Below are 27,885 nucleotides of genomic sequence, written 5' to 3'. Positions count from 1 at the left end.
CTTCCAAATTAAAAGTTTTATTGCTACATGAAATTAAACATGCCTCCCCTTACAATGAGTGTTTGCTTATATTTTCTGCTATGGTAACAAATAACTCAGAATATCAGTAACTTGGAACAAAAACCACTTAACTTCCCATTCATGAGACATATTGGTAGTGGATAGAGGCGAGCATTGCTCAATAGAATTCTCATTTCAATATCCTGGCTAAATAATCAGTCTAAATTTGTCATATTGTAGTAACAATTTTGCAGCATTTTTCTTCAGTGATTATTAATAATTTTATAAAATTTACATTCTTAGGACTCAATATGCAGTCACAGAACTCCAAAGGACTTTCTTTCTGGTATTTATTAGAGGGCATCCAACTGAGCAGTGTTCACATATACTCTTCAAAGAAAACAAAATCAAATGAATTTGGGAGCCGCCAGTCCATAAATACTAGCTAAGCTCAAAACCCTTCATCTATATGTTTTGCAAGTAACATTTCAACTATCCTACTTTGATTTCTACATTGGTCACTGAAAACCCCTGAGCATCTTAGTCATGACGGATTTGTGTATATATATATGTATATATATATATATATATTCACATTCCATATCATATAGAGATTTGGAACCAGTTCTATAAGCCAGCAATTAGAAGTTTTCATGGCAATCACATATGATGTGAATCAATTTATCTAGAAAGAGTTGAATGTGTAGGAGTTTAAAAAGGAGCAGAAATCTTTCTGTAGTTATAGTACATTAGGAAATATCTATCCAAAAGACAGGCAATAATAAATGCTGGAGAGAATGTGGAGAAAAGGGAACCCTTGTAGTCCATTGGTGGAAATGTAAATTCCTGCAACCACTATGGAGAACAATTTGGAGGGTCATCAAAAAATTAAAAATAGAACTATCATATGATCCAGCAATCCCACTGCTGGGTATATGCCTCAAAGAAAAGAAATCAGTACATCGAAGACCTATCTGCACTCTTATGTTTATTGAAGTACTTTTCACAATAGCTAAGATTTGGAAGCAACCTAAGTGTTCACCAACAGATAAATGGTTAAAAGAAATGTGGTACTTACATACAATGAAAGGAGTACTATTCGGCCATAGAAAAGAAGGAGATCCTGTCATTTACAACAATATGGATGGACCTGAAGGACATTATGTTAAGTGAAATAAGCTAGGAAAAGAAAGACAAACATCATATATTCTCACTTATTTGTAGGATCTAAAAATGAAAACAATTGAACACATAGAGAGTAGAAGGATGGTTACTAGAGTCTGGGAAGGGTATTGAGAACTGCGGGGTAGGTGAGGATGGTTAATGGGTACAAAAGAAATAGTTAGAAAGAATGAACAATACCTAGAATTTTATAGCACAACAGGGTGACTATAGCTATTTTTAAAAAACTAAAAAAAGTATAATTGGATTGTTTGTAACACAAACGATAAATACTTGAGGGGATAGATACCTCAGTTTTCTATGATGCAGTTGTTACACATTGCACGCCCGTATCAAAACATCTCATGTACCCCATAAATATATAGACCTATGTACCCACGGAAATTAAAAATGAAAAAACAAAGAAATGTGATTACGCCATATGTTGTTAACAGTTAATACATCTAAAACCAACAAGCATTGTTCATTATCCCCAAATTCCTTCCGGAGTCATAGAAATTTTATTCAGTCATTGCTTAACTAGTATAACATAATTTTCTATCATTGGAAGAATCTGTAAGTAGGATTAATACGCAAAATAAAACTACCCTAGGTTAAATGACACCCTAAGTCAGTGAACATAACCTAGGCAGAAAACTGAAAACAGAACCCAGATATCCACGGACATAATTGCATCATTAAACCACACACTCCTTTTGACAAAAACCTTAGAATGATTAATAAGCTTATGGGTTTGAGTGTACAAGAGAAACTTCCTCTACAGACCAACTAAAGGAGATGAAGTCTCCTTTTATTTTAACATCTTAGCAAACCACAGATACGTATATTAAAATTGCATCATGCTGGATGAGAAAAGGCTTTCAGAAATAAAATAAAAGGTTTGTTACTGACTTTTACTTCAAAAGATTTTAACAGAGCGATCTTTTAGAACTCTTAGCTTAAATAATGATGTTACCGGATAGTATTTGATTTGACTTATAGAATTTGTTTCTCTACTAGGATTATGTAGACAATTTGCCTAGAAAATTTTAAAAATTACCAAAGAATAAGATATAATTGGCATCATAATTCACATTCACAGGAAACAAATTATTAAAGGTAATATATTGATTGTGGTACCACCCAGTCAAATAATTTTTGCCCATGACTCACAAATAAGAAATAATTTTACATTTTAACCCCCCTCTGTAACAAATACATATATTACTGAAAGTTGAGGCAATATTTACTTTTAGTATTTGCACTCCACCTACCTATATTTTGATTTTCCTATTTTTAATATATTTATTTAAAATATGTATTTTAATGCTGGACAAAATTCATTGTTTTAATTTCAGGACCAAGTGTAGTTTTCTCTACTCTATATAAATCTAGGTAGAATGACTTCAAATTATGTGGAAGATCTATACTGTATATTCTTACTAGTGATATTATTGAAGTATGGATAATAGAATGTTGTAAGAAAGATGCTGACTCAAAGATTTGCAAATCCTCAGGATCCAAACATACAAAACTTTTTGTCATCTCTTCTTCTGCTACTATAAAATAAAGGAAGTTTCCTCCTCCTATCTAATGTAAATCTCCCTCTTCTCAGAGACTTTATATAATCAGTTAACTTTTCTTTTCACCTGAATATTTCCCATTCACTTTGACATATGCTCAACTCATTTTAATTTCATCAATCAAATATACAAAGCACTTTCTAATTTTACTTTAGAACCAAATTTCCAGAAAACAACTTTATATAATTGTTACATCCATATATTTTCTTATTTATTCCAAAATTAACCATGATCTCAATTTCGACTTGATCATTTCAATTAAAAACGTTCTCATAAGGGACACAAATTATCTCTATGCTTAACATTCAACTGACATATTTTCAATCCCGAACATATTTGGTATCTCAGCAGCATCTGACAGTATTTACCATGTCTTCTAAAACATCTTTTTTTAAAATTTAATTATACATCCTCTCTGAAGTTTCATTTTCGTCTCTGTTATAACAAAACATTGCAGGAGTTCCTCAAGTCTCTTCCTGAGGCTTATGTTCTTCTCATTTCATACTTTCTAACTGTTGTTCTCAACATTGAGCACAGCTTCAGTTATCATCTCTTTGAAAATTACTTATATGAAAATGAGGTATTCATCTATATAAAAATCTGTATCTCCCTTCTAGATACCTTTTTTTAGTTTCAAATTAGTATAGTCAACCACATATTTGAAACCTCTCCCACTTATTTTTACCAGACCACGTTTTTGATATGTCTAGAAAGACTTCTTTGTATTTTTTTAAAAAATGCCAAGAAAGTGGCTGTTAAAGTTTTCTCACCACAAAAATAATAACGATGGGAGATCGTGCAGATGTGAATTATCTAGATTTAGTCACTCTTCAATGTATATATACTTCAAAATACCATGTTGAACACAATAATTGCACACAATTTTACCTGTCAGTTAAATTTAAAAACTTAAATAAAGACTTCAAATTTAAGCTGTCTAAAATCAAATGTTACCAAACTCCTCGATCCCGCTCCCATCAAATTTATTATCTTCCAGTGTTACATGTTTTAGTGAATACCATCAACACATATTCCATCTTATACATTAAAAAATCCGTATTTCCCTTACTCCTTATCCAGACTTACTAACTTTATTATGTCAGCATCCTTTAATTCTATCAGTTTCTATCCACCATGTCACTGAAGTTATAAACCATTGTCTCTTAACTAGATTGTTATAACTGTCTCCTAAAATTTCTCCTTGCATCTAAAAGTATGGATTTTCTGACAAAAAAAATGGTAAATTGTGTTCCATTTCTCTGAAAGTCCAAAGTTCATGGAAAGGCATAGAAAATCTAGCATGGCCCAATTTATACTCTGTGGCCCCCATTTATACTTGCCCTTACTCCAAGCTCTTGTACTTTGTTCCTCTTTGCTCTTTAGGCTTAAGCCACATTAAGATTTTTGCTGTTCATAATACACACTTTGTATCATCCCACTTCCATTATAACTGCCATTTTCTCTATTTATAATGAGTTTTAATGTTAACTTTTCTTACTTAATTTTACTCAAACGTATTTTACCTCACTTATCACTAGATCCCACCCCTTATATTTTCATAACCCTGTGCTTCTTTATTTTAACATTTCTCAGACTTTATATTTTAATTAATGTCTTCCTATCCCTACTCAGGTATAAGCTCTATGAGGACATGAGCTATGTCCGTTTTTCTTTAACATTGGGTTCCTGGAGTCTAGAAAACGTATTAACTACATATTATCATTGAATATGAACCAACTCTATCAGAGACAGTTACTTAACAAAGGAGATTTCAATTATTATAAGAAAATGTATATAACATATTGAGAATAGTATCCTGATAATAATTAGCAAATATTAAATAATAGAAATAAAGATGTGATCAACAATTAAATAGGAGCCCAGCTATCTATAATTTAGATAAAATCTCTCTCAGGAATTTTTGTAGTTATGAAGACTTCAAAAGATCACAATTACGTAACTTAGCCAAAAGAGCATGATTTAGCTAAAATTACATGATTACATTGTACAACTATAGAGTGAAGGACAAAACTAAGATAATTTAAACTCATAATGTTTTAATTTAAAAGTTATAATAATTAGAATCTTGACAGGAATTTTGGAAACTAAAAAATTCTCTTAACAATTTGCACACAATCACATTTTGTATCACATATTTAAAAGGCATCACATCCAATATAATAGTAATCAGGGGTCTCAAACATAAAAAAATTAGACACAAACTTGATCTCTACGGCACCTACACGTAGGCAACATGCGTGCACAAATGACAAAATGGCCTATTGCTATATATCGGTATATTTTCCCTGAAAATGAATGAATGAATGAATGGTGAAAAATATGTTTTCTTTTCCCTTTTATGATACACTACACATTTGCAAAGCATATTCAGGTACACTAACATAACATCTCACTCTGCCCAAGATACTTGGTAAGAAAGATGAGAAGAAACTGGAATATTACAGTCATTGCTTAGTTAGCCATTATATCAATATGAAAGAGAAATGAGTAATAACTATCTCAATCATAGAATGATAACAATTACTTTAAGATATTGTATTTATCAATTCAAACTGATAACAAATGCCCAATTGACTTGTGTTACATACCTCAAAATATAAATGTGACTCTTGAGGTGTCTATCAACTGATTTAAAATAAGTGAAACTTCAGTGCTTTCAGACCTCAACACCCAGTGAAATCAAATGAAGTCACATTAGTGTCAGTTTTTTAATATGCATTTTACTTTTCCCACTGGCATATGTAGGCAATTAAAATCTTCATCTTCTAATGAATAGACATCTCCTCATGTGTATTTCTGAAAGTGCCGAAAGGATGCCTTATGAGATCACAAAGCAATCAATTGGTTATTCTCACTTCCCCCCCACAGAAGGCATCTGCCATGTTCTTCCTGTTCATCTTAGGTGCTAATACAATAATTCCTTACTGTAAAAACTTTGAAATTACCTCATGGTTGACATTGCCATCTGCTGCTCACCTGGAAGTTACTGAGCAATGTTGGTGTCAAAGTCAAAATAGAACAAAATAATATCCCCTAACTTCATGCCATTGTTTGTCATTTGGCATGAACAGCAAAACTTCTCCCCAGAAAACACCCTGTCCTAAACTATACTTATTTATTGTATGTTTTTGCTTCAAACTGAGGCTTCAGCCTTGTCTAAGGTTCTGGATGGAACCTAAGGGTAGGTGCTTCTCTACCCGCTCTGCACTCTGTTTCACTCACTTTCCTCCCTATTGTCCACAAATACACTCACTTACTTAATAACATCAAAATACTTTGGCTAAAACAAAAGGCTTTACGGATAACCAATGGCTCAAATAGATGCTTGGGCACAGGATGTCATTTAATGCAACTAATGACGTGAGAACAAAAAAAGGAAATACTCTGACTATATTTTTAGTACATTATTTTAGACTAGTGTCAAACAATAGCTAGCTAAAGTGAAGTTATAAGTGAATGTGTTGTTTTTTCTTTTCAGATTTTGTTCATTCTAAGCCACTAATGAGTTGACAGTGAGACATTAGAATATACTGAATATAGTTTTGTTAATACATTCTTTCAGACCAGTGACATACAATAGGAAACTTGAAGTTGAGTAAAATGTACTTTATGCCTTGTTTTGTTTTTAAGAACTGAAATAATAGAAACAGAAGAGTTGGCTTCCTCTATTACATTTTATAGACAAGGAAAATACAACTCAATATTGAAAAAGCATTTAACTGTGAAATGTGTCAGAGATCTAAACAGGTATCTGATTATTGGTTTCTTATAAATGTGACTATTTTATAGTTTTCAGAATTGCATTCATTATTTTTACTTTGAATTTATAGGAATGGATGTGAAATTAAATACTTAATGTTAGCACAAATTAATGTGTTTTGGTATGCTTAGGCCAAGAGTATGCATTAATGTATATAAATAACATGATCTATATTTTAGAGTTTCAGAGGTCATCAGTGTCTAAGATATGTATGCATATTGTGACCACCTGGAAAGCATTTGTAAAAATAAATAATAACATTTATGTAATTTCTCATTAATTTCCTTTGTTTCCAAGTGTAAAGATCACCAGCATAAAATGTGTATCATAACTTTTCTTCAGGATCATGGAAGTATTGGCACTCAGATGAGAAACCAACCTAAGAAACTGTCTACACTGCGTAGTGGCCAAGCATAGGATTTCGAGTCACACTACCAAGCTCCAAGGCCTGTCCCCTACAATTCCTAGCTCTGCAACCTTAAGAAAAGTACTTCACTTTTCATCGTACCGTGTGCAAAATGAAGACGTTTGTTTTGAAGAGCGATTGAATGAATGCATTATAATAAATAGTGTCTGGTACTCAGTGAGTGTTCACAAAACAGTTACTTTTTTCCTATTATCTAAGGCTTTCATCACATATATGAGGAAAAAGAGGCCAGCCCAAGTTATATCTGGATATTATGGTTGATTAGTGATACTATTCCTGAAGGAAAGTGGTTTCATTTATACATTCTTCTTGATTTCCTGTGCCCTTCCTTTCTTTCCTTAAATATTCTTTAGTAGTGTAAAGTATGATAGCATAGGTCTCTCTGCTCATGTGCTTTAATGTTACATTGCTACATTATCATTTTGCACTTCCTGCTATCTTACTCTTAATGGTAATGTAAAAGAGAAAATGTATCGCCTAGGTCCCACGTCCCCTGTCCCCTGCCTTAAAGATTCAGTTCATGTCCTGTCATTCCAAAACTAAAATACTAAAGTATCACTGATATATAGCAGTATACATATATATATATGTGTGTGTATATATATGTGTGTGTGTGTGTGTATTGCACTGCAAAGTTTAGAACAGTCTCCCTATGTGGAAAATAAAATACATGGGTGTTGTGCCCAACTTCTCTGTTCAGTTCTATTGACTTACCTTGTTTTTTCATATGCAACATAATATAGCATAACATAAAGAAGTAACTTTAAATACTGGTATTACATCACATCAGAGTTAAAAATTACGTCTGTAATATAAACACAAATGATCACTTACAATTTTTGACAGAATAGCTGATAACAGTGAATTTTATGAATTCCCTTTCAAGATTTTCTTTACATATCAGCATAGTAATTTTGCTTTTAATTCCTCTTTGAGTAATCATTCTATTTCCTCATTAACTAAATCGTTTAAAAAGTTGAAATGATTGTGTAACCTGACTTTTCTATTTTGAAATATCAAAATCTTTTACCACTTACTAAAAAAATACATTTTTTAAAATAAGTGTCACTTTTAGGTAGATATTATGCATTTTCAAATGCGTTATCTCTTGTTAGTGGTTACATGCCCATTGTATTTTAATATTTTATTTCTTTAGAAAATATTCTTTTCTTGTGAGTTTTGTTTATAAGATTCTGAAACCCCCAAAACATTTTTAGCTCTCTTTTAAAACTGGTATTTGTTTTAGTTTATTATTCATTGTTTAGTGGCAGTGACAAAGCAGGAAAAAATGTTTCCCCAGATAATTATAATTAATGTGAGAGATTTGGGTCAGATGTTTGGATCAAGATGTTGGATTTAAATTTCAGCCGTTTTTCCTGACAATTGGGATGGTCATCCTGGTCCTTTGAAAGGACGATGGTGGAGGCACTCATATTTTGATATCATTAATGTTCAAATTATAAAACTAGCTGACCTCATGGTGATTTGAAGTTTGCTAAGTGACATTTTGATGTTAAGCTGGCTTTCCACACTGACTAGAAATTTGTGAATTCACAAAACTACAAGTAACTTTTTGTAAGCATAACATCTGTCATCACCCTGAGAGAGGAATTCTCAGGGTGATTCTCAGATCAGAATTTTGTACCACTCTGATAAAATCATAGCTCAAGGTAAATTCTATCTTATGAGGCAGTAGCTAAGCTGGCCACCTCTTACAGGAATAGCCCTTGTATAATCTATGATGGTATACTCTTCATTTAAAGCATCTATTGACAACATCATTTCCATGCCCAATCTAGTGAAAACTGCTGATTTGCCACATTGCATATTACCATTCTGCATTATGTAGAATGTCCATTAAAACAAGAATATTTTCTTTTGCAGTATGAAACTTTTACTACGTACTTGAGATTTCTCATAATTTATCTGACTTAATTATTATGAAAATACTTTAAGGTCTGTCTGCATATATGAAGAAACTGGAGCTCAGTAAGGTTAAATATTATGTCACTGTCACATCATGAGTGTTCAGAAGTCACTTTTGAGTCCAAGGACCAAGCTATATCCAAAATCCCTAGCAAATATTTTGAGTAAAGGAGGTCCCAAGGGGTAATAAGTTCATTAGCTCCCCAGGGAACAACTTTGGAATGCAACATTCAGGAACACTTAAAGTATTGAGAGCATCCTGTTGAAGTTCTTGCTTTTGACTCCTACATATGAACATATGAAGAAAATGAAAATCATATATATAGGTTTTTCAGTTCTTGTCACCACTTCCAATTATAATGAAATTTTTCCTTTCATTCCTCACTATGTTTATTTTACTGAAAGATTATTTTGGCTAACAGATTCTGAAGCAATTTTATTCCAGCTAAAAGAGTTGAACAAATTTCAAACATATGCATCCCACCATAGAAATTATTTAGCTATACTGAGATCCAAGTGAAAAGAGAATAAAATTTCCAAGCATCTCTCATTATCGAGTCTTGATTGAAAGTTACAGCCAGAAGATGAGGGGTAGCTCATTCTTAGTGAATATGTGTGTACATATATATAGGTGTGATTTGATGGTGGTGATGAATGGTTTGTTTTGATCTGGTGGTATAGAATAAAAGGCGATAGGTAGGATAAGATAATCATATCAAAAATAAAATGACATTCAAATCCATGTTCTGAGACTATTTGGCTTAAAATACACAATTTCTTGTTTGAGTCTCTTTTTTTAATGTAAAATGCAGACATTGAGATAATCTCGCAGATTCACATCATAGCAGTAAATACAAATCAGAAATAGTTTTTAAGTGAAGGATTCCTGATGCTTATATCAGCCATCTTTGTCACATTATGACTTAATATTTTCCAGCAATAATATTAACAAAACAATGTATTACATGCCAGAGACATAATAGATAAAATTTATTATATTTTAAATATAAATTCCATAAAACAAAATATAAGAAAGGAGAAGACATATAAAATCAGGAAGCAACAATAAATATGTTCTGGAAACAAATAAAGCACTCAAATAAATACTGAGGAAACACATGGAAGAAAACTTTTCATGAGAAGAGCAAAGACCAATCATTCAGTGTAACAAGGGTAAAAGAACAAATTTAAAAATGGAAACTACTGCATGAAATTCCTATTAAGGTGATTGTATCAGTATCAGGTGTCATTAATATAATATAATAATATATAATGTAATAGTAACAAAATTTCTACTCTTTGGGATTAAATAATAACATTTAATCTCATTAAAAGTTAACCAGATCACCGTTCTATACAGCAACAATGGACTAAATATTCCTCTGGGTTTCATGAAGGCATGAGCTGATTTGAGTAAAGAGAATTAAAATAGAACTCATCTGCAGAAAACAACCAGAATGCTAAAAATGGAGAGCAGTGAATGATATATTAATAAGAGGAAATAATAAAGTCGGTGAGCTTCAGAGTCAAAGGATGTTTTCTACCGCAGGATTTAAGCCACATCTCTAAAAGCCATTGTGTCCTTGCTGCAAAAAAAAACATATAATTTAAGATAAGTTAAAACAATAACAGATTTTTTCCTTAGATGGATATCAACCTTTTTTTTTTGCTACGAAAAAAAATTATTTTTAGTGTTGAATGTTACAGCTTTCTGGAAGCAGCAGATTATGAAGAATCATAATCTTATACCATATCACATTAAAAATCTTTTCAGTTAGTACAGCATTGAGACCACAATTTGCTGTCCAACAAATATAACTTGAAATCCCTGCTTTTGTGGAGTTGGCTAACTGTTGCATGATGCTCGCTAAAACTCAGACTTCTCCCTCGACCCTCTCTTGGCCCTAATTATCCACATAAAATCACCAAATGCATGGCCCCGAGCCACTCACCTCAGAAGGCTAGATCATGTCTGGGATTGTGGAATCACAGGCAGCACTAACATCCACAATTTGATTTCCTGATTTTGCCAGTATTCTCTTCTAGAATGTTCTTTCACATCCTCTCTCTATTCATTAATTAATTAGGTAAATAATAATATTTACTAGTAATATTTATACACTATAATAGGTGCTGGGCATAAAAGATGGATCAGATATACGCCCTGCCTCAATTGCTTAGAACACTATACACGTACAGAAAAATGAAGTCATGTAAGAGGGTGGCAAGAGGTGCTGTTTTTAATAAGGTATTCAGTACAGCCCCTATGAACAGGTGACTAAAATACGGATGTGAGTAATATGCAAATCTGGGAGAAAAGTTCTCCAGGATGAGGGAGAAACCAGTGCAAACGCAATTTAAATGTAGCACATCTCAGAGAAATCTCTGATTCTTTCTCCCTGAACTCATCCATTCCCCCCAACCACACACAGACCAAATGTGCTGTTTTTTTATTTCCCCATTTTAGTAAATGTCAGCCTTCTGTAATATGGCAGCATTGAGAGACCTGACTTCACTTGGTGATTTTGCAGATCAAATAAATTTATATGTGATACTTAGCATGTGATATATAGGCAGTGAAGGAATGTTAAACAATAGTCACTTTCACTATTATTTGTTTTGCAGACTTTTCATTTGGTATTATGTTTTGTCTTGCTGAAATTTCAAAATAGTTGGAGTCTTGTTTGTGTCTTCTCTGTTTTGATACACAGCATTTTTTGATACATTATTTCTGTCTTTGCTATTACGTTTTAAATTTACTTGGTGTTTTTAAAGATGGTGATCTTTATGGTTGTAATGTACACATATAATTGTGTGAGCACAAACACACATTTATTTTAGATTTCTTTTTTCTCCAACTTTAAGTCAATTTTGGTAAATTATATTAATATTTGGAGCATTGAAAAATCTTGCAATCTTTATTTGTAGAAAAAATTTTTAAAATATCAATTCAACTTTCATTGTTTTATGGCTTCTGTTAATAACCAGTTGTAATATTTTTCTTTTTATTTTGAGACAGAGTCTTACTCTGTCACCCAGACTGGAGTGCAGTGGTGCAGTCGGGGCTCACTGCAACCTCTGCCTCCTGGGTTAAAGCGATTCCCCTGCCTCAGCCGCAAGTTGTAATATTTTTCTATCAGATACAGAGTACCATGTGTTAAATTTCCCTTTTTCATCTATATTTGCCAATGTCTTCTCATATTTTTTAAATGTTTTGATTTATGCCACATTCCTACATGTACAAGGGCTTGTGAAGTTAACTCTTTTTTTTATTATAAGATTAGCTTGCTCATCCCACTGAGTAGTATTTTTTTAATTATGTTTTTGATATTAATTTTATTGTAATATTAGTTACTATTACTTTCCTGGTATCTTCTTTCTCTCCTAAAGGTAAATGTTATATTTAATTTATATTTACTAGAAAAATTTAAAGCAGTAATGCTTATTACCATTTCAGACCTGTATTTCCATCCAAGTGTTGTAGATTTACTTCCCTTTTTCGTGCTTTGTAGATTTTTACTTTGCTTGCATCTGCTTGTTATAAGGAACTCTCTGTTTGCTTTTGTGGCTATGGGGCAAGGGTTTTCAACCAGAGGTGATTTTTTGCTTCCCAGGAGATATCTGGGAATGCCTGAAGACACTATTGGTTAATGTGACTTGTGTGCAGAGAATGGTGGAGGGAGAGTGTTACTGACATCTACTGGGTAAAGACTAGGGATGCTGCCAAACATCCTAGAATGAACAGATGGCATCTCACCACAAATAATTTTCCAGCCCAAATGTCAGTAGTGCTAAGGTTGAAAACTCTTACATTTAGATTTATGAGTTTGTGAAAGTTTTTGTCTTTTTAATATTCCGTGAATGTTTTAATAGGTGTCAGATTATATGCAGGTCCAATACTATCTCTTTTCAAAATATCTTACATCCTTTTTTTTTTTTTTCTAAATTAGTTCATCTCTTTTTTATGAGAAGTCCTTCAGGATCACTTCTGTATACAGACAAGCCCCAGTTCACAGCTATTCTGACTTTTAGATTTCTTATTCTTTATATGACACCAAGATGAACTGAATTCCATTTATGTCACTGGAAGGAGGTAAGAAGTCAATGACTTATTCCCCTGCATATGGCTATCTTTTATATTGCTAGTTTAACAATACACTCTATAAAAGTATTTTTAATCTGAATTCAATTTGTCATTGTGGCCAACCTTCAAATCATGACAAGCTGCATTCCTTTTGCATAATTCCAGGTATATCATTCATGTAATATTCTGTGTTGTACAAACGTATAAAGTATGTATGTAAGTTACATCATGTGTAAGAAGTGTGAAGAAAAGGCAAGCATGAGGAATGATGAGGGTGGAGAGGAGTAGGAACAAATTTTCAGAAGAATTGCTCAGGCAAGTCCTCACTGAGAAGCTCACAGGAACAAAACTTGGAAGGATACTGAGGAAAGGGAGCTTTAATGGAAATGTAGCACAAATATAAACCCATGCAGTAAAAATCTGCTTACAATCTTATCAGGCTCAAAAGCGTCGTTACTCATTTGTATATGTTAAGTGACCACCAAATGTTATACCTAATTTCAATAAATGGCAAATCTGGGCAAAGAGAGGGAGAGTGCCTTGGCTAAAGTTTCAGAGGATTAATTTGGGAGCTGTAACTGGACCTGGGGTCCTTGACTGTTTTGTAATCCCACACATTTTCCACTATGCACAGCACTTTATTTCCAACTGTCATTAGAAATCATAGCAAAAAAATCAAATGGAAGAATGAATCAATAGCAATAGCAAAATGTGTACTTAGGAAACATATAAAATAAGTACTTTGAAGTATATGGTGATTATAAACTCATCATTTGTATATACAAAACAACTATTTCCTTGATATTGTCTACAGTAACATAAATCTCACCACCACACTCTCATCCTCTACGCTTACTAATTTATTTTTCTCTAATTTACCAAATTATGTTGATTTTGCCTCTTAAATGAGTCCTGCCTGCTTCCAAGGTCATTATTAGTAGTTTCCCAAAGTACTTGTCTGTAGTTCTATGGACAACACTGTGAGGGTTGATCGGGTGAACTGTAGCTGAGGATGTTACTGGAAGAAATAGCAACCTAAATGTACTCCAGAGATACTGTAACCTCTTGACACTGCTATTCTGTTTTTTTCTTAAGGTTCAGCTCAGAAGTAATGTATGCTAAAATATCAACTATTCATTCTCCCAGTTCTTTCATTAAAAAGTCAACTATAGGCCTCTCCCAACCAAACTGAAAAAATTAGCTAATTTTAGTTTAATCTAACTTCTGCTCAGGTATTAGAACAATCTTCATTTTATAAGGCCAGTCTTTGCAAAGCATTTATAATGACTCTTCATTTTTATCATATTATATAAATATAGGTTGTGCTCAAAATTTTTTATCCACCTGTTTGTCCACCCTCTCAGCTTCACCTCACAACTAATCTCACTACTTCCTTCTTTTCACATGGACACTGCATGCTTACCAAGGTCATTCACTGTTTTCTGGAATGCGACAGTGCTATTGACTATTGAATAAAATTAAAATTCTTAAGCTTTACAGATTATATTTGCTGATGAGGCCTTTCTTGTATCTCTGTGCCTCACAATAATACTGTTATCTTGATTCATTTTCTCTGTGACTTCCTCTATGTGGATATCATGCTTGTCTGTTCTTTACACATTTTCATTTCATATACCTATTCTTTTCTATCTACAGATACTGTTTCTATGACTTAATATCTGTTGTCACAAATTCCAATCCTAAATCCTAGGATATAATAAAGTCCAGGGTACTGTTCTTTTTAGGATAATATGTGGTGTTAATTATCTGAAAGGTGAAATGTGTAATACTCAAAAAGAGCAATTTCTTACTACAGAATTCATTAATAAAGATGTTTTTGGATTGATTGTTTTTTCCCCACACACTATTTGGGGGACATTTCAAGAGCAGTTCTTCAGAGGTTGGCTGATCAATATAACAGTGCTATAATCCAGAAATTCAAATGTCCTCTATGAGGAAATAAACTGATGTTTATGAAAGTAACTCTAATAGCTGTAGGAATAAAATGTCTATGTACCCTTTTAAAATAAGTTCCAATAGATAGCAGCCCATTTAAATACTTATTAAATAAAAGCAGAAGCATCCAAAATTTTGACCTTTTAAATCTAATAGGTTTTGCCAGGGAAGTAACTATATTAGATAACAGAGACAATTCTTTGGCAGGAAATTGATACCTGATTGAAATTCAAGTTATCAGAATTATTCAACAAAGATCTAGTATTTCCCCAAGGACTATTCTTACACGATTTGTGAAACTGTGAACATAAGTTCTTCAGATTCAATGTCAGTTATTTCTTGTAGGGTAGTGAGTGTTTGCAGAACTTCACACACAGATCTTTTTAGTGTGCCATACAGTTTCAGAAAAATAGTACTAAACTTAGAAACTTAGTATTTCTTGCGTTTTCATTTTAAAGACTAGAGAACCCTATTTTTAGAAAACCCTGTGTAGTTTATCTTTAAATATACAAATGAGTAGAAAACTCTAGGGTCATATAAATATGCAAGTTATTATCTTATGATTCTTTTTAAAGTTATACATGAGATTTCACTGAAATTTGAATTTCAAGAAAACTATATAGATAGTCTCATTTTTAAAGTTATTCAAAGCCTATGGCTTAATATTTTGTGTGTCAATGGTCATTTGCCATTGTTTTCCCTGTCCTACATCTAATATCCCTTCTAAGATTGCTAGACTAGCAAAAGTTATAAATAATTAATTAATTGACAAATAGACTGATTAATTAATTAGTATAAGTACATCCTATCCAGACTTGCTAAATTTGTAAACTCTAGGAGGTAATTTGGCTTGTGACCAAGAGCTTTGACTGATATACCACTTCTTATCCAGGTCCAGAGCATCCTCAAAGACCTGTCAAAGGGCACTTATCTATGTGCTACTTCACTCATCCCCCAAAATATTTATAGCTTTAATCTAAATGATCTTAAGCAACTGGTTTTAATAAGTCACTATAGTACTTGTAATAGTCCAACTGATATTATGGCCTTCTTTATAGTTGTTCGTCTGACAAGCAAATTTTAGATAACTTGGACACCATGAATTTTTGTGTCCTTTGATAGCACATCACCCAGTTCTCATTGTAGGCTTTCTGAACTGAACTGACATAGGAAATTTGATTACTCTTTATAGATTTTTAGCAGTAGTTCTGTTAGTTTCTGTATACATAGTCATATTTTTTGCCAGATTCCTTTTTAGTACCTGGGCATATACTAATGAGAAAACTTGTCTGAATAGATAAGATTATGAGAGAAAGGAAGGAAAAAACACAAGGAAGAAGGTCCAGAAATCATTTTCATAGTGACATGGAATGCACAACATTGGTCACGTTAACATCAGACGCTACCCAACTAAGCTAATAAGCCATGGAAAATTGCAGATGTTTAAAAGTCAGTAATGAAATAAAACCCAGACTGTTGACCTACACATGTGAGTATGCCTAAATATAGGCCCTTAAAAATATGCCTCTGGATGAAAGGGAAAAAAAATAATAAAGATTGAAAGCTCTGCCTATATAGCTTTAGATGCTAGTGTTTAAAAAAAGCAAAAATAAACAAGGCTAATAATATTTCAAGGTAGAGCCTGAGATGGCAATGTGTTCAATGTGCAAGATTTCAGATTACATGTTTTCAGTGTATGCAACTTCAGACATTACTTCAAAGCAGGCAAAATGTACCTCTTTAAACTATGCACACGGTGTTCAAGTTTCCATTTGCTGCTTGAACAATATGTGGTTTGTTATATCAGTGGTTACAGCTTGAGACAGCCATATATAAATGGTTTGGTGCACAATTTAGGACTCCAGTGTATATGATCTATATAACTTTAGGTGCCAGAATTTATAGAGTACTCAGAATTCACATTTCCTCACATCCAGAATATATACTTGAATTCACTAGTGGATACAGCTTCACATGCTTAAGTAATTCAGATCAAAAGCTTTCCATTTGAAGAAACTGAGGCAAGAAAGGAATTTCATAAATAATATTCATATAGTGTGTGTAAGTTTGGGTTTTCCAGAAAAACAAAACCAATAGGATACATATATACAAAGATATTTACTATAAGGGGTTGGATTATATGGTTATGGAGGCTCAGAAGTCCCATGTTTGGCAGTTGGAAAGCTGGAGACCCAAGAGAGCCAATGGTATAGTTTTAGTTTGAGTCCAAAGGCTTGAGACTCATGAAATTTAATGGTGTATGGTCCAGTATGAATCTGGGCCTGAGTTCAAAGGAAGGACATAGTTCTATTATCAGTCTTCTTTAAAAGATTTTCTTTAATACTGGAAATTCAAAATAAATTATACTATATGCAGGCTAAATGCACAGTACACTTTAAATATGATTTAATACAGTTTAAAATGTTGTTCCACAACTCATACACTTCCAACAATTAACAAAATGAAATAATTACAGTCTATTAGGCCATGAGAACATTGAGTCCTGTGATACTTAAATTGACTGCCCTAACTTAAAGTTTTAATTTGTCTTTTTTAATTTGTTAGCTGCTGGCCCATTTATAAAATAAATCCTGGTAATGTTCAATGATGCCAACTTTCTTCCACAAGTGGCAAAATAAAACAGGTGTAGCATCATGAAGAAACAGATGTCATTGCAGTCATGTTGCTATTCTTATGGAAGACTGGTAGACCATGAGTATCAATGTATCAGAAAGAGAAGAGGTGGGGAGAGAAATTCATGCAGCCTTGACCTGAAAGGGCAATGTTGATCTTAATATACATTGAAAAACTGTTATACAGATAAATAAGAAAATAAATATATGTTGCACAAATATATACAGTATATTTAGTGTATATTTATATGAATACAGTATACATATAGATACTATATAATAAATGTGTGTGTATGCATGTGTGTTTATGTGTGGGTGTTAGGTACTGAGAACAATATACAGATCAATAAAATCTTTTAAAATTTAGCTGGTATTTATTGCCTACCTAGTAAGTTTCAGATAAACTCATTGTTGTTTAACTTTTTGCTCAACAATAAGCAGTATGTTCCATGTTGTATTAGTTTCTTAGCAATCTTAACAAAGTACCACAGATTGGGTGGCTAAAAATAACAGAGATTTATTGTCTCATAGTTCTGAAGTCTAAAAGTACAAAATCCACGTGGTAGTGGGTCTTCTTACTCTTGGGAACACCCTACGCTGTCTATGGAGTAGCTGTAATTTCACTACTTTACTTTTCAATAAACTTACGTTTACTTTGCACTGCAGACTCGCCCTGAATTCTTTCTTGTGTGAAATCCAATAACTCTCTCTCTGGGTCTGGATCGGGACCAATTTCCTGTCACATTAGAAAGGCCATACTCCCTCTGAAATCCTTACTTGTCTCGTCCTATCTTCTGGTGGTTTGCAGGCAATCTCTGCTGATCTTTGGCTCACAACCGCATAACTCCAATTTTTGCCTCCGTTGTCACATGGTGTTCTCCTTGCGTGTCTCTCTTTCCTCGCATGTCTGTCACCTTATAATGGCACTAATCATATTTGACTAGAGGCCCACTCTACTCCAGTATGATCTCTTCTTAACCAGTTACATCTTCAATAACTCCACTTCCAAATAAAGTCACATTTTGAGCTATTGGGAGTTAGAATTGTAATATATATTTTTGTGGGAGACACAATTCAATCCGTAACATATGTGTTATCTAATGTCATCCTATTTAATCTTATAATTTAATTTTTATTATCACTATTTTACAGATATGAAGAAGTTCTAAGTCAAAGAAGTTTAATGAACTTCCAACTAATAACTGGAGAAATTGATATTTGAACCTCATCTTTCTAATCACAAAGCCAGTAAGGGAATTCTTATGAAAAACAGCTAACTAAAATGCAAGACAGTTAAATCAGTGCCACTAGATACAATGGAAGGAAAAGAGGTAATTAATTACTTCCGACTGGAGAGATCGTGAAAGGCTTAATATAGATTATTAGAGTTGAGTTCAATCTTAGTAGGTGGGTTGGAATTTATTAGGGGAAGGAGAAATGTGTGAAGGTTGGGAGGGCTTTGAAAATCACATGAAAAGATCATGGTATTTAAACCAATTGTCCTTTTCCACTCAAGTAACAAGTCTTAGAAAACCTCGCTCAATCTCACTTAAAAAGGGAATGTATTGGTTCAAGTAATTGAAAGTCTAGAAATAGAGCAAGATTCACAGTTAGCTTACTTCAGTGGCTTCAGGTCTGTGAATTCACTCCAATTTCCCTCAGCTGTATCAGCTTCAGACAGGCTTTCTTCTCAGGCTTTTTCTCTTACATGTCAAAATAGGTATAATCTATGCACACCAAGATTTGCCAAGAAAGAGATTTTATTCTCTCCTGGCATTATAAGAAAGAGTCCTGAGATTCTCATTTATTTCACATATATCTATTCTTGACCCAATAACTGTATGTCATAAATGTGAATATAATTGTAAAGAAGTTAGAACAGTACATGGAACACATTTAATATTAGGTAAGTGTTAGTTGCTATTACTAGGTTCTCATTCTTGATGACACAGAGAACATTGTGTATACCTCTATCATTATACCTAACATATTATATATTTTATTATTTCAGTGAGTGTTTCCTTTTCTGTTCAGAATTTCTTAATAATGGCCTATCACAGCTTACTCATCTTGTATCCCCAATAGCTATCATGTTGTAAAACATATGTCCAGTTGTTTTTTAAATGAAAGAATGCTTAGTGAATGTGAAAATGTATTGGAAGGATATATACGATGAGACTAGGTCATTTGCATAAGAATTGAGTAATAGACTAAATTCACTGTTATATACACCTTTTTTATTACATGAAAATTACTTTTTTAGTATTGCATTAAAAGAGTGAGAAAAATTATACAGTTATATTGCTTTCGGTAACTCATTAAAACTACATAGAATTCCAGGAACTCTTGGTAGTAGCATGAAATTTAATTTCTCGCTTCTTAGAACTTCAACAGATTAACTAGAAAGTACTGAATATTTTCTACTTGATTCAATGAATGTTTACTAATCATTGATTATGGAAGGAACCAATTATACTACCTGATACTGGGGGGAAACAGCTGAATCTGTCATTGTCCTAAAAATATATATTGTTAAGAAGTGTCACAGTTAAATCAACATGCCATGCCCATAATTTCAAAAGATTTTATTACGGTTCCAGAGAAACATAAGGTTTCTGGAAACTATACATTTTAGATGTATTGTTAGAAATATAAATATTCTAGGTGATATGTATATTATAGTTAAGCTAATGTCATGCTTCATCAAATTGATTATATTTTATCTGTTGTTATCTTACAGGAATACAACTAACTGCTATCTAACTTCTAAGAAAAGTCTGATATAATTTCAGATAAATTTTTCTGTTAATCTCTGTTATTTACTGAAAACTGCCCACCTGCTTCTTTTTTTGAATTTCAAATTTTGATTTATTCTTTCTTGGAAGACGATTTTTAAATACAAGCATTATGGTTATATATGTTTAAATATATGATGCCTTATGTTTATTTTGAAACACACACACATATACGGTGCTTAGAAAAATAAACTTCTGGAGCCCATAATTACAGAAACAATAAGATGTTATCTCTCATCTGCCTCTTCTTCCTGAATCTATCGTGCTTCTTGTAAACGTGAGGAAGTTTATATTTTTAGCAGATGTGTTTAACCTTTTATAATTTAGATTCCTTTTCACAAATACCTTAATATTTCATTAATCTAATGAAGTATTATGATTTTATAGAGAAGGAAAAAGGCTCAGAGAAGGTAAGTGATTTAGTCACATAACCAGTAAGTAAACTATGTCACAAACCCATGACTTCTGAATACAAAACCCAGTCTTTCTACTATGCAGTGCTGAAATTGAGGGCAAAATGGTCTATGCACAATGAACCCAATTAGAAAGCGCCAATAGTTTAAGTTTTGACCAGAGAAATCCAATTAAACAAACTAGAGAAATCCAATTAAACAAACTAGCTAGTCCAAGCTTTGAGTTAAATATTTTTTTCTGATTGCATTTAGTCTTCATCTTAACCTTTGGTCACTGGTGTCCTGAAATTTCTTGACTTCTCTGCTGTCAAGAGTTAAATTTTCCTTTTCTTCTTTTAATAGTTTCCAGCTGGTCCATCATAGTTCAGTACAGGCTGTTTTGAGTCACACAACTTGTTCTATCAGTTGGTTTGAAGTTATAGCTTATGTACAAATAAATTTTAGCTTTCATTTCTGATTTTCAGCCTGGAGCAGTGGCACACTAATCTACTGCTGCATTATCCACAAACCTCCATGTTAACCATTGCCAAGGCTCATTGCAGGGTCAGAGTCTGAGATCTCATTGAAGCTCTTCCATCAGCAAACCAATACATTGATTCTTTACTTCTTTTCTGACTCAGGTCTGCTGTTAGTATTTATTGCAGTAATTCTCTTTAAAATATCATGCTAATTGTCCTAAGTTCTTCTTACATTCAGATCTTTTCCAGTAATTAGAGATCACATAATTCAAATATCTACTTAGCTACACTGGGTTCAGGCTGAGAGCCTCTTTCTCAGCCCAACCTCCTAGGGTAATCATCCACACACACCTGGCTTGGCTGCATTGACCAAGAGTAACAGTGCATCTGCACCTGTCTAAGCAAATTTCTGAGATCTTGCCAATACTTTGTAACACACACATGCTCATTCACACAATCTTAGGGACTGAGTCTATTTGTCTCTGTATCCTCTACAACTATTATGTGTCAGGCACATGGCAGGTGCTCAGTAAAGAATTCTTAATGAATGAATTCTCAGCCTTCTGCTGGAATTCACTTCTATCAGATACAAACCACCCAATTTTAGTTTAGTATTTTTTTAACAGGCTATAAAATAGGCCTTAGCCATACCATCTGGATTAGGTATCTTTAAAAGGATCATTCTTTTAAACATATGTACTGGGATTCTTTCTAGTTCAGGAATCATTCAATGTTACAGGGAAAGAAAACTGTGGCTGGAGTATTGCTATACATACTCCTGCCTATGCACTGTGTTCTCTTTACCTGAGAGGTAGAAACAGGGGTTAAAAGTACTTTAGTGCAATAACATGCATATAGTTGACACTATTGTATTTCACACTTAAAAATAGTTAAGATAATTAATTCTATGTTTTTACCACAGTAATAAAAAGCATTAAAAATTGTGCTTGCTTCGGCAGCACATATACTAAAAAAGTTTTACTGGACCTGCTAAAGATTCAGAACAACTCTTGGGAAAAAAAAATCAGAGAAGCCCTCACAATTTCTTTGGAAACTCATTTCTAGAATACAATAAAACCAGCAGCTAGCTACTCAAATCTATACAACAGTCATCTCTCACAGAAATAACCTCTGGTTATATTCAAGCTTTTTCACAGAATTTGCAAAGCCCTTCATGATCTGGCCTCTATTTTCTTATGGCCAACCATGAACAAGTCAGTGTTCCTTGAATAGACAATTTCTTCATATCTTAGGGCTTTGCAAATGGTACTCTCTTGCCTCAAACACCTTTCTCACCATTTTTCTTCTGGCTACCTCTTATTTATCGCGATCTCAGCACACCACAACCTCCAACTCCTGGGTTCAAGCGATTCTCCTGCCTCAGCCTTCCGAGTAGCTGGGATTGCAGGCATGCACCACCACGCCCGGATAATTTTTTGTATTTTTAGTACAGACGGGGTTTCTCCATGTTGGTCAGACTGGCCTTGAATTCCTGACCTCAGGTGATCTGCCCGCCTCGGCCTCCCAAAGTGCTGGGATTGCAGGGCATGAGCCACCGTGCCCAGCCCCTACATATCATTTCTTTAGGGAGGTTTTTTTTAAATTCCTTAATGTGGTTTGGACCTCTTTTTTTTTTTTTTTTGAGACGGAGTCTCGCTCTGTTGCCCAGGCCGGAGTGCAGTGGAGCAATCTCGGCTCACTGCAAGCTCCGCCTCCCAGGTTCACGTCATTCTCCTGCCTCAGCCTCCCGAGTAGCTGGGACTACAGGCGCCCACCACCACGCCTGGCTAATTTTTATTATTATTATTATTATTGTTATTATTATTGTATTTTTGGTAGAGATGGGGTTTCACCGTGTTAGCCAGAATGGTCTCGATCTCCTGACCTCCTCCGTCTCCCAAAACGCTGGGTTTACAGGCGTCTGCCACAGCGCCCGGCCCCAACCATCCACACTCTTATAGAAGTCTGACTTTTTCCTTTGTAGCATGTAATACAATTGTATGTAATTATGTAATATTAGTCCCTCCCACAAGACTGAAATTTACATGAGATAGGGAGTATTTCTCTTGCTAATCACTTGTATTACCGGGGCCCCAGTATCTTGTATAGAGCAGGTATTCAATATTTCCTTTCTAAGTAAGGGAAGTATTTTAAAAAATGTTTATCCTGCAAATTCATCTTAATAGATTTCTCAAAGGAGTAGGTGAAGAGGCACATAACATTTGTGAGCTTGATGGTGGAGACAGTGGCTGCAGGGCCCTAGATTAAAGAAATTTAGGGCTGGGTGAGTAAGTAAGCAAGAAGCGAGAAATGAGGACACTATAGGAGGCTCAATTAATGAGGTTTCCCCTCCATTGCTCCAACATCCCACCCCACCCCAAACAAATCATTAAATATTAGCTTATGTATTCACTTCATTAGAGAATTAGGTAAACCTCACATTACACGGCCAAGGCCAAAAGAGTTTTGCACGGTTAGAATGTGTTCAACAAACCAGTCACAATTTAACTGGAATAGATTTCAACTAGGAGATGATTGTGTTTCTCCAAATAACCTTCATTTCGGAAGATGACATTCCTCCAATATGTGGAAAGGCAATAAATGCACTTTCTTCTCTCTGCTACTGAGGAAGAAATTCTCCCTCTTGAGGGAGCAACCCTATTTCTTTTTTGCTGCTCTTTTCCCTTCTCGTTTCTTTGGTTTCCCCTTTCCACGAAGCTTTATTAGTCGTTGTTGCTCATCTTTAAAATCTTGATGCTTATCTCTGTAGAGTCCAAGAAATTGGAGTGTCCCCGTGAGTGCAGTGTAAAGTATTGTGATCTGGGTATCAGTCATAAGTTTCCTTTTTCTTGGCCACGGGAGGTTCACTAAATAATTTCACCATTTTCATAGCCTTGGAATCAGTAGGCCTGGTGACATGACAAAATAGCCAAGCACTGAGACGAGACATGTGCAAAGCATATTCTGGAAGGGAGGCCATCTCTTGAGTGGCAAGGAGCTAGGGTTCTTGGACCTGACCTTCCTCACCTACCGCTCCCTCTTCCGGGCTCCTAGCTGTCGCTGGCGATTATTACCCCCACCTGCTTCTTATAACAAACACACATAAAAAAGAAACATATTTTAACAGATAAAATACGTAATCAGATATTTAATAATCGCTATTCCTTCAAGTAATCGCTATTCCTTCAAGTCATCCTCTTTAACACAAGTCACTTTTTTGTCATTACCTTATTTTTTCGTACTTCCTTAATAAAATGACTAATATGAACTTTTCACTGATTGATTCTCTTCTCTGTTAATCCAAATAACAGATTTTCTTTGTAATTTGAATTTTAACATTGATTTTTTAAAATATTTATGAGCACATATAAATTATTTACTAGAAATCTCTTTCTTTCAGGTATTGTATTCTTCGGACAGCAACATTTAGGGAAATTCTTCTTGTTGAAACCTTCAGTTTAGGCCTGACAGTTTTCTTTCGAAATGATAGCAGCATTGAGTCTCTAGCACTCATTATTGTCTTTTATATGCACATAACATAATTAAATGCAGATGTTACTTCAAAATTGATTGATAACTAAGAAATTTATTGGTTTTTTTTTTTTTTTTTTGCTTTTATGAAATACAAATTCATTAAGATTTTAGTAGAGAAGATTTAGCAGACAGAAGAAAACCATAAGGTCTGGCAACTTTTTTCCTTTTGGTGTTCATTCACATTGAATATCTCTTTATCAAGTTCCAAAAGTTATGCTGCTCCCTTTAAGATCCAGCTCAAATATAGACAAAATCACATTTTCTTAGTTCTTATGAATCTCATAATGAGCTTTTGATAAAACACCAAAAGCCAAAATTGACAAATGGGATCTAATTAAACTAAAGAGTTTCTGCACAGCAAAAATTTTGAAATGAATTAAAAAGCATTAAAAAGTATACAAAGCCATTCTTTTAAATCATAGGTGTCTCATTTCATTCCCTTTACCCAAAATATTAGCTGTTTCTTCACATCAATTAATGGGTATCATTTAAGTGATAATGTACCAGGCTTCCTTCAGTCAAAATGCTGAATACTTATATTTTATTAAGAGAGGATCTTCTCTTAACCAACTTGAACATTTTAAAATCAAATTTAGAGAATTTAGCTTCAACCTTCAATGCTACTTTGGCACCATTTGGAACTCTTTCAAAATTTGGGTGTATGATCTAAAGAATTTTATCTTTAAATAAATTAATAGAAATGTTAGCTGTGTAATGCTACATATCCTCTTCTGGTGAAATAAGCCAAAGTACTGAAAAACAAATACCACATTATCTTACTTATAGGTGAAGTATAAAAAATGTTGATCTCATAGAAGTAGAGAGTAGAATGGTGGTTAGCAGGGACTGATGGGTGGGATCTGGGGAGATATTGGTGGAAGAATACACAATTTCAATTAGAGTAAAGGAATAAGTTCAAAAGATCTATTATGCAGCATAGTGATTATAGTTAATAACAATGTAATGTATTGTATGCTTGAAAGTTTATAATAGAGCAGATTTGAAGCATTTTTCACCCCAGAAATGTTTGTGAGGCAATACATATGTTAATTAACTCAATTTAGCCATTTCACAGTGTGTACACATTTCAAAACAGCATGTTATATACAATCAATTTATATAAATTTTGTCAGTTTAAAATATATTAAAAAATAAAAACTACAAATAACAGTAATTTCCTATGTACATGGCAGGATGACTTTCTTATGCATAATAGAAATGTGAATAAATTACAGTAATAATTGTCCAGGTATTTTCATAGTGAAAGAGGCCAGAAAAATTCTCAGGGTGCGAAAAGAAATTTCAATTTACTAAAACGCACAAAGCAAAGCACAAAGCAATTGGGAAACAACAGATAATTTTATTATTAATGCTGGTTAGCTTTGAAAACAGAGATGTTATTGAATTGCTTCTTATTATGTTGAAACCTATAACCATATTTTGAATTTTTAACCATAGCATACAATATGTTTGAACAATCTTGCAACAATAAAAATATCTTCATCTATCAATCACCTGAAAATGTTCTTTACACAGCATGCTTGCAATATTCTTGAAAAATTCTCAAATATATGGAGGGCTTACACCAAACTGCTTTCATTAATTCTAGATATATAAAAAATATTAAAACTTATTTTCCCTTCAGTCAGTAACAAGCTTCCTTTCGGAAATGCAGAGGTGGAAGGAGCATTATAACTGTGCCTTATCAGAGGCCTTTTCTGGAATCCTGTCCATGAACTTCGTATTGCAACAATGATCTACATAATCACAAGCTGCCAGAGGGACTTCATTATTCTATAACTATATATTTATTTTAATAGTTTCTCTGTCCACCTTTATAAACTGTAAAATGAGGCTTAAATATTGAGTAGGGCTGGGCACAGTGATTCAAGCTTATAATCCCAGCACTTTGGGAGGCCAAGGCTGGAGGATTACTTGAGCCCTGGAGTTCGAGGCCAGCTTGTGCAATGTAGCGAAACCCTGTGTTTACACAAAATTTAAAAAAAATAGTCATGCAATTGTGGCTTGCACCTGGAGTTCCAGCTACTGCAGAATCTAAGAAGGTATGATCACTCGAGCCCAGCATGTTGAGGCTGCATGAGCCGTGATTGCACCACTGCATTTCAGTATGGGCAGCAGCAAGACCATGTTTCAAGACAACAACAACAAAACTAAATAAGAGTATGGCTTTATTCACAAACAGGTGGTAGAACTAAGCTATTCAGTCCCTAAAACCAAGGCCTGTTAGTAAAAAGATAAAGAAATAGAAAAGATAGCATAATACATGCCACTGAAAAAGTTTCACATTCAATCACATTTCTGGTGTATTGGTGGTGTATTTGAGATTTCTATTGGTGAAGGAATTAAAAAAATCTAAACTATCCGCAATACTATAAGAATGGCCTAGGGAGATCAGTAGCTGAGATGTTGGCAAGAGTTATCTCATTTCTTCACACAAAGAGATGAGGTGGCAGATGAACAGAGGGATAGGTCTATATCAGAGGACTTCTTAAAAGTCACTCTAACTCTACCCATCCTGTGCTGATTCAAAGTCTTTTTTTATTCATTTGTTCTCATGCTACTAATAAAGACATACCAGAGACTGGGTAATTTATAAAGAAAAGAGGTTCAATAGACTCACAATTCAGCATTGCTGGGGAGGCCTCTGGAAACTTGCAATCATGGCAGAAGGGGAAGCAAACATGTCCTTCTTCACGTGACAGCAGGAAGGAGAAGCATGCAAGATGAACCAAGGCAGAAGCCCCTTTCAAAACCATCAGATCTCATGAGAACTTAATATCACCAGAATATCATGGAGGAAGTCACTCCCATGATTCAATTACCTCCCACTGGATCCCTGTCACCACACATGGGGATTATGGGAACTACAATTCAAGATGAGATATGGGTGGGGACACAGCCAAACCATATCACCTTTCAACATAAATGTTAATATCCTTCCACTCCTGGCCTGATGGTTTTTGTACTCCTTTCCTCAAAGCACTTTTCCTTTGCCCATATTTGAGCCTCTCACTTCCATGTTTGCACCCTAAACCTTATCCTCACAAATTCTTGCAATTCCTCCTGTATTAGTTTCCTATTGCTGCTGCAACAAATTACCACAAATGGAGAGG

General features: G+C 33.9%; 1 protein-coding gene across 1 annotated transcript; it reads right to left on the bottom strand.

The window, feature by feature from the left end:
• Nucleotides 1–23,875: 23,875 nt before the first annotated feature.
• On the bottom strand, nucleotides 23,876–24,197 carry LOC129035823 (small ribosomal subunit protein mS33-like). Its single transcript, XM_054486757.1, is given in 2 exon segments — nucleotides 23,876–24,025; nucleotides 24,027–24,197. Coding segments are annotated over 2 exon segments (321 nt in total).
• Nucleotides 24,198–27,885: the final 3,688 nt, after the last annotated feature.

Source organism: Pongo pygmaeus, chromosome 3 (assembly GCF_028885625.2).
Source record: "Pongo pygmaeus isolate AG05252 chromosome 3, NHGRI_mPonPyg2-v2.0_pri, whole genome shotgun sequence".
Classification (NCBI taxonomy): domain Eukaryota; kingdom Metazoa; phylum Chordata; class Mammalia; order Primates; family Hominidae; genus Pongo; species Pongo pygmaeus.
Note: the sequence above shows the minus strand (reverse complement) of the source record. Positions and strands in the feature narration are given on the sequence as shown.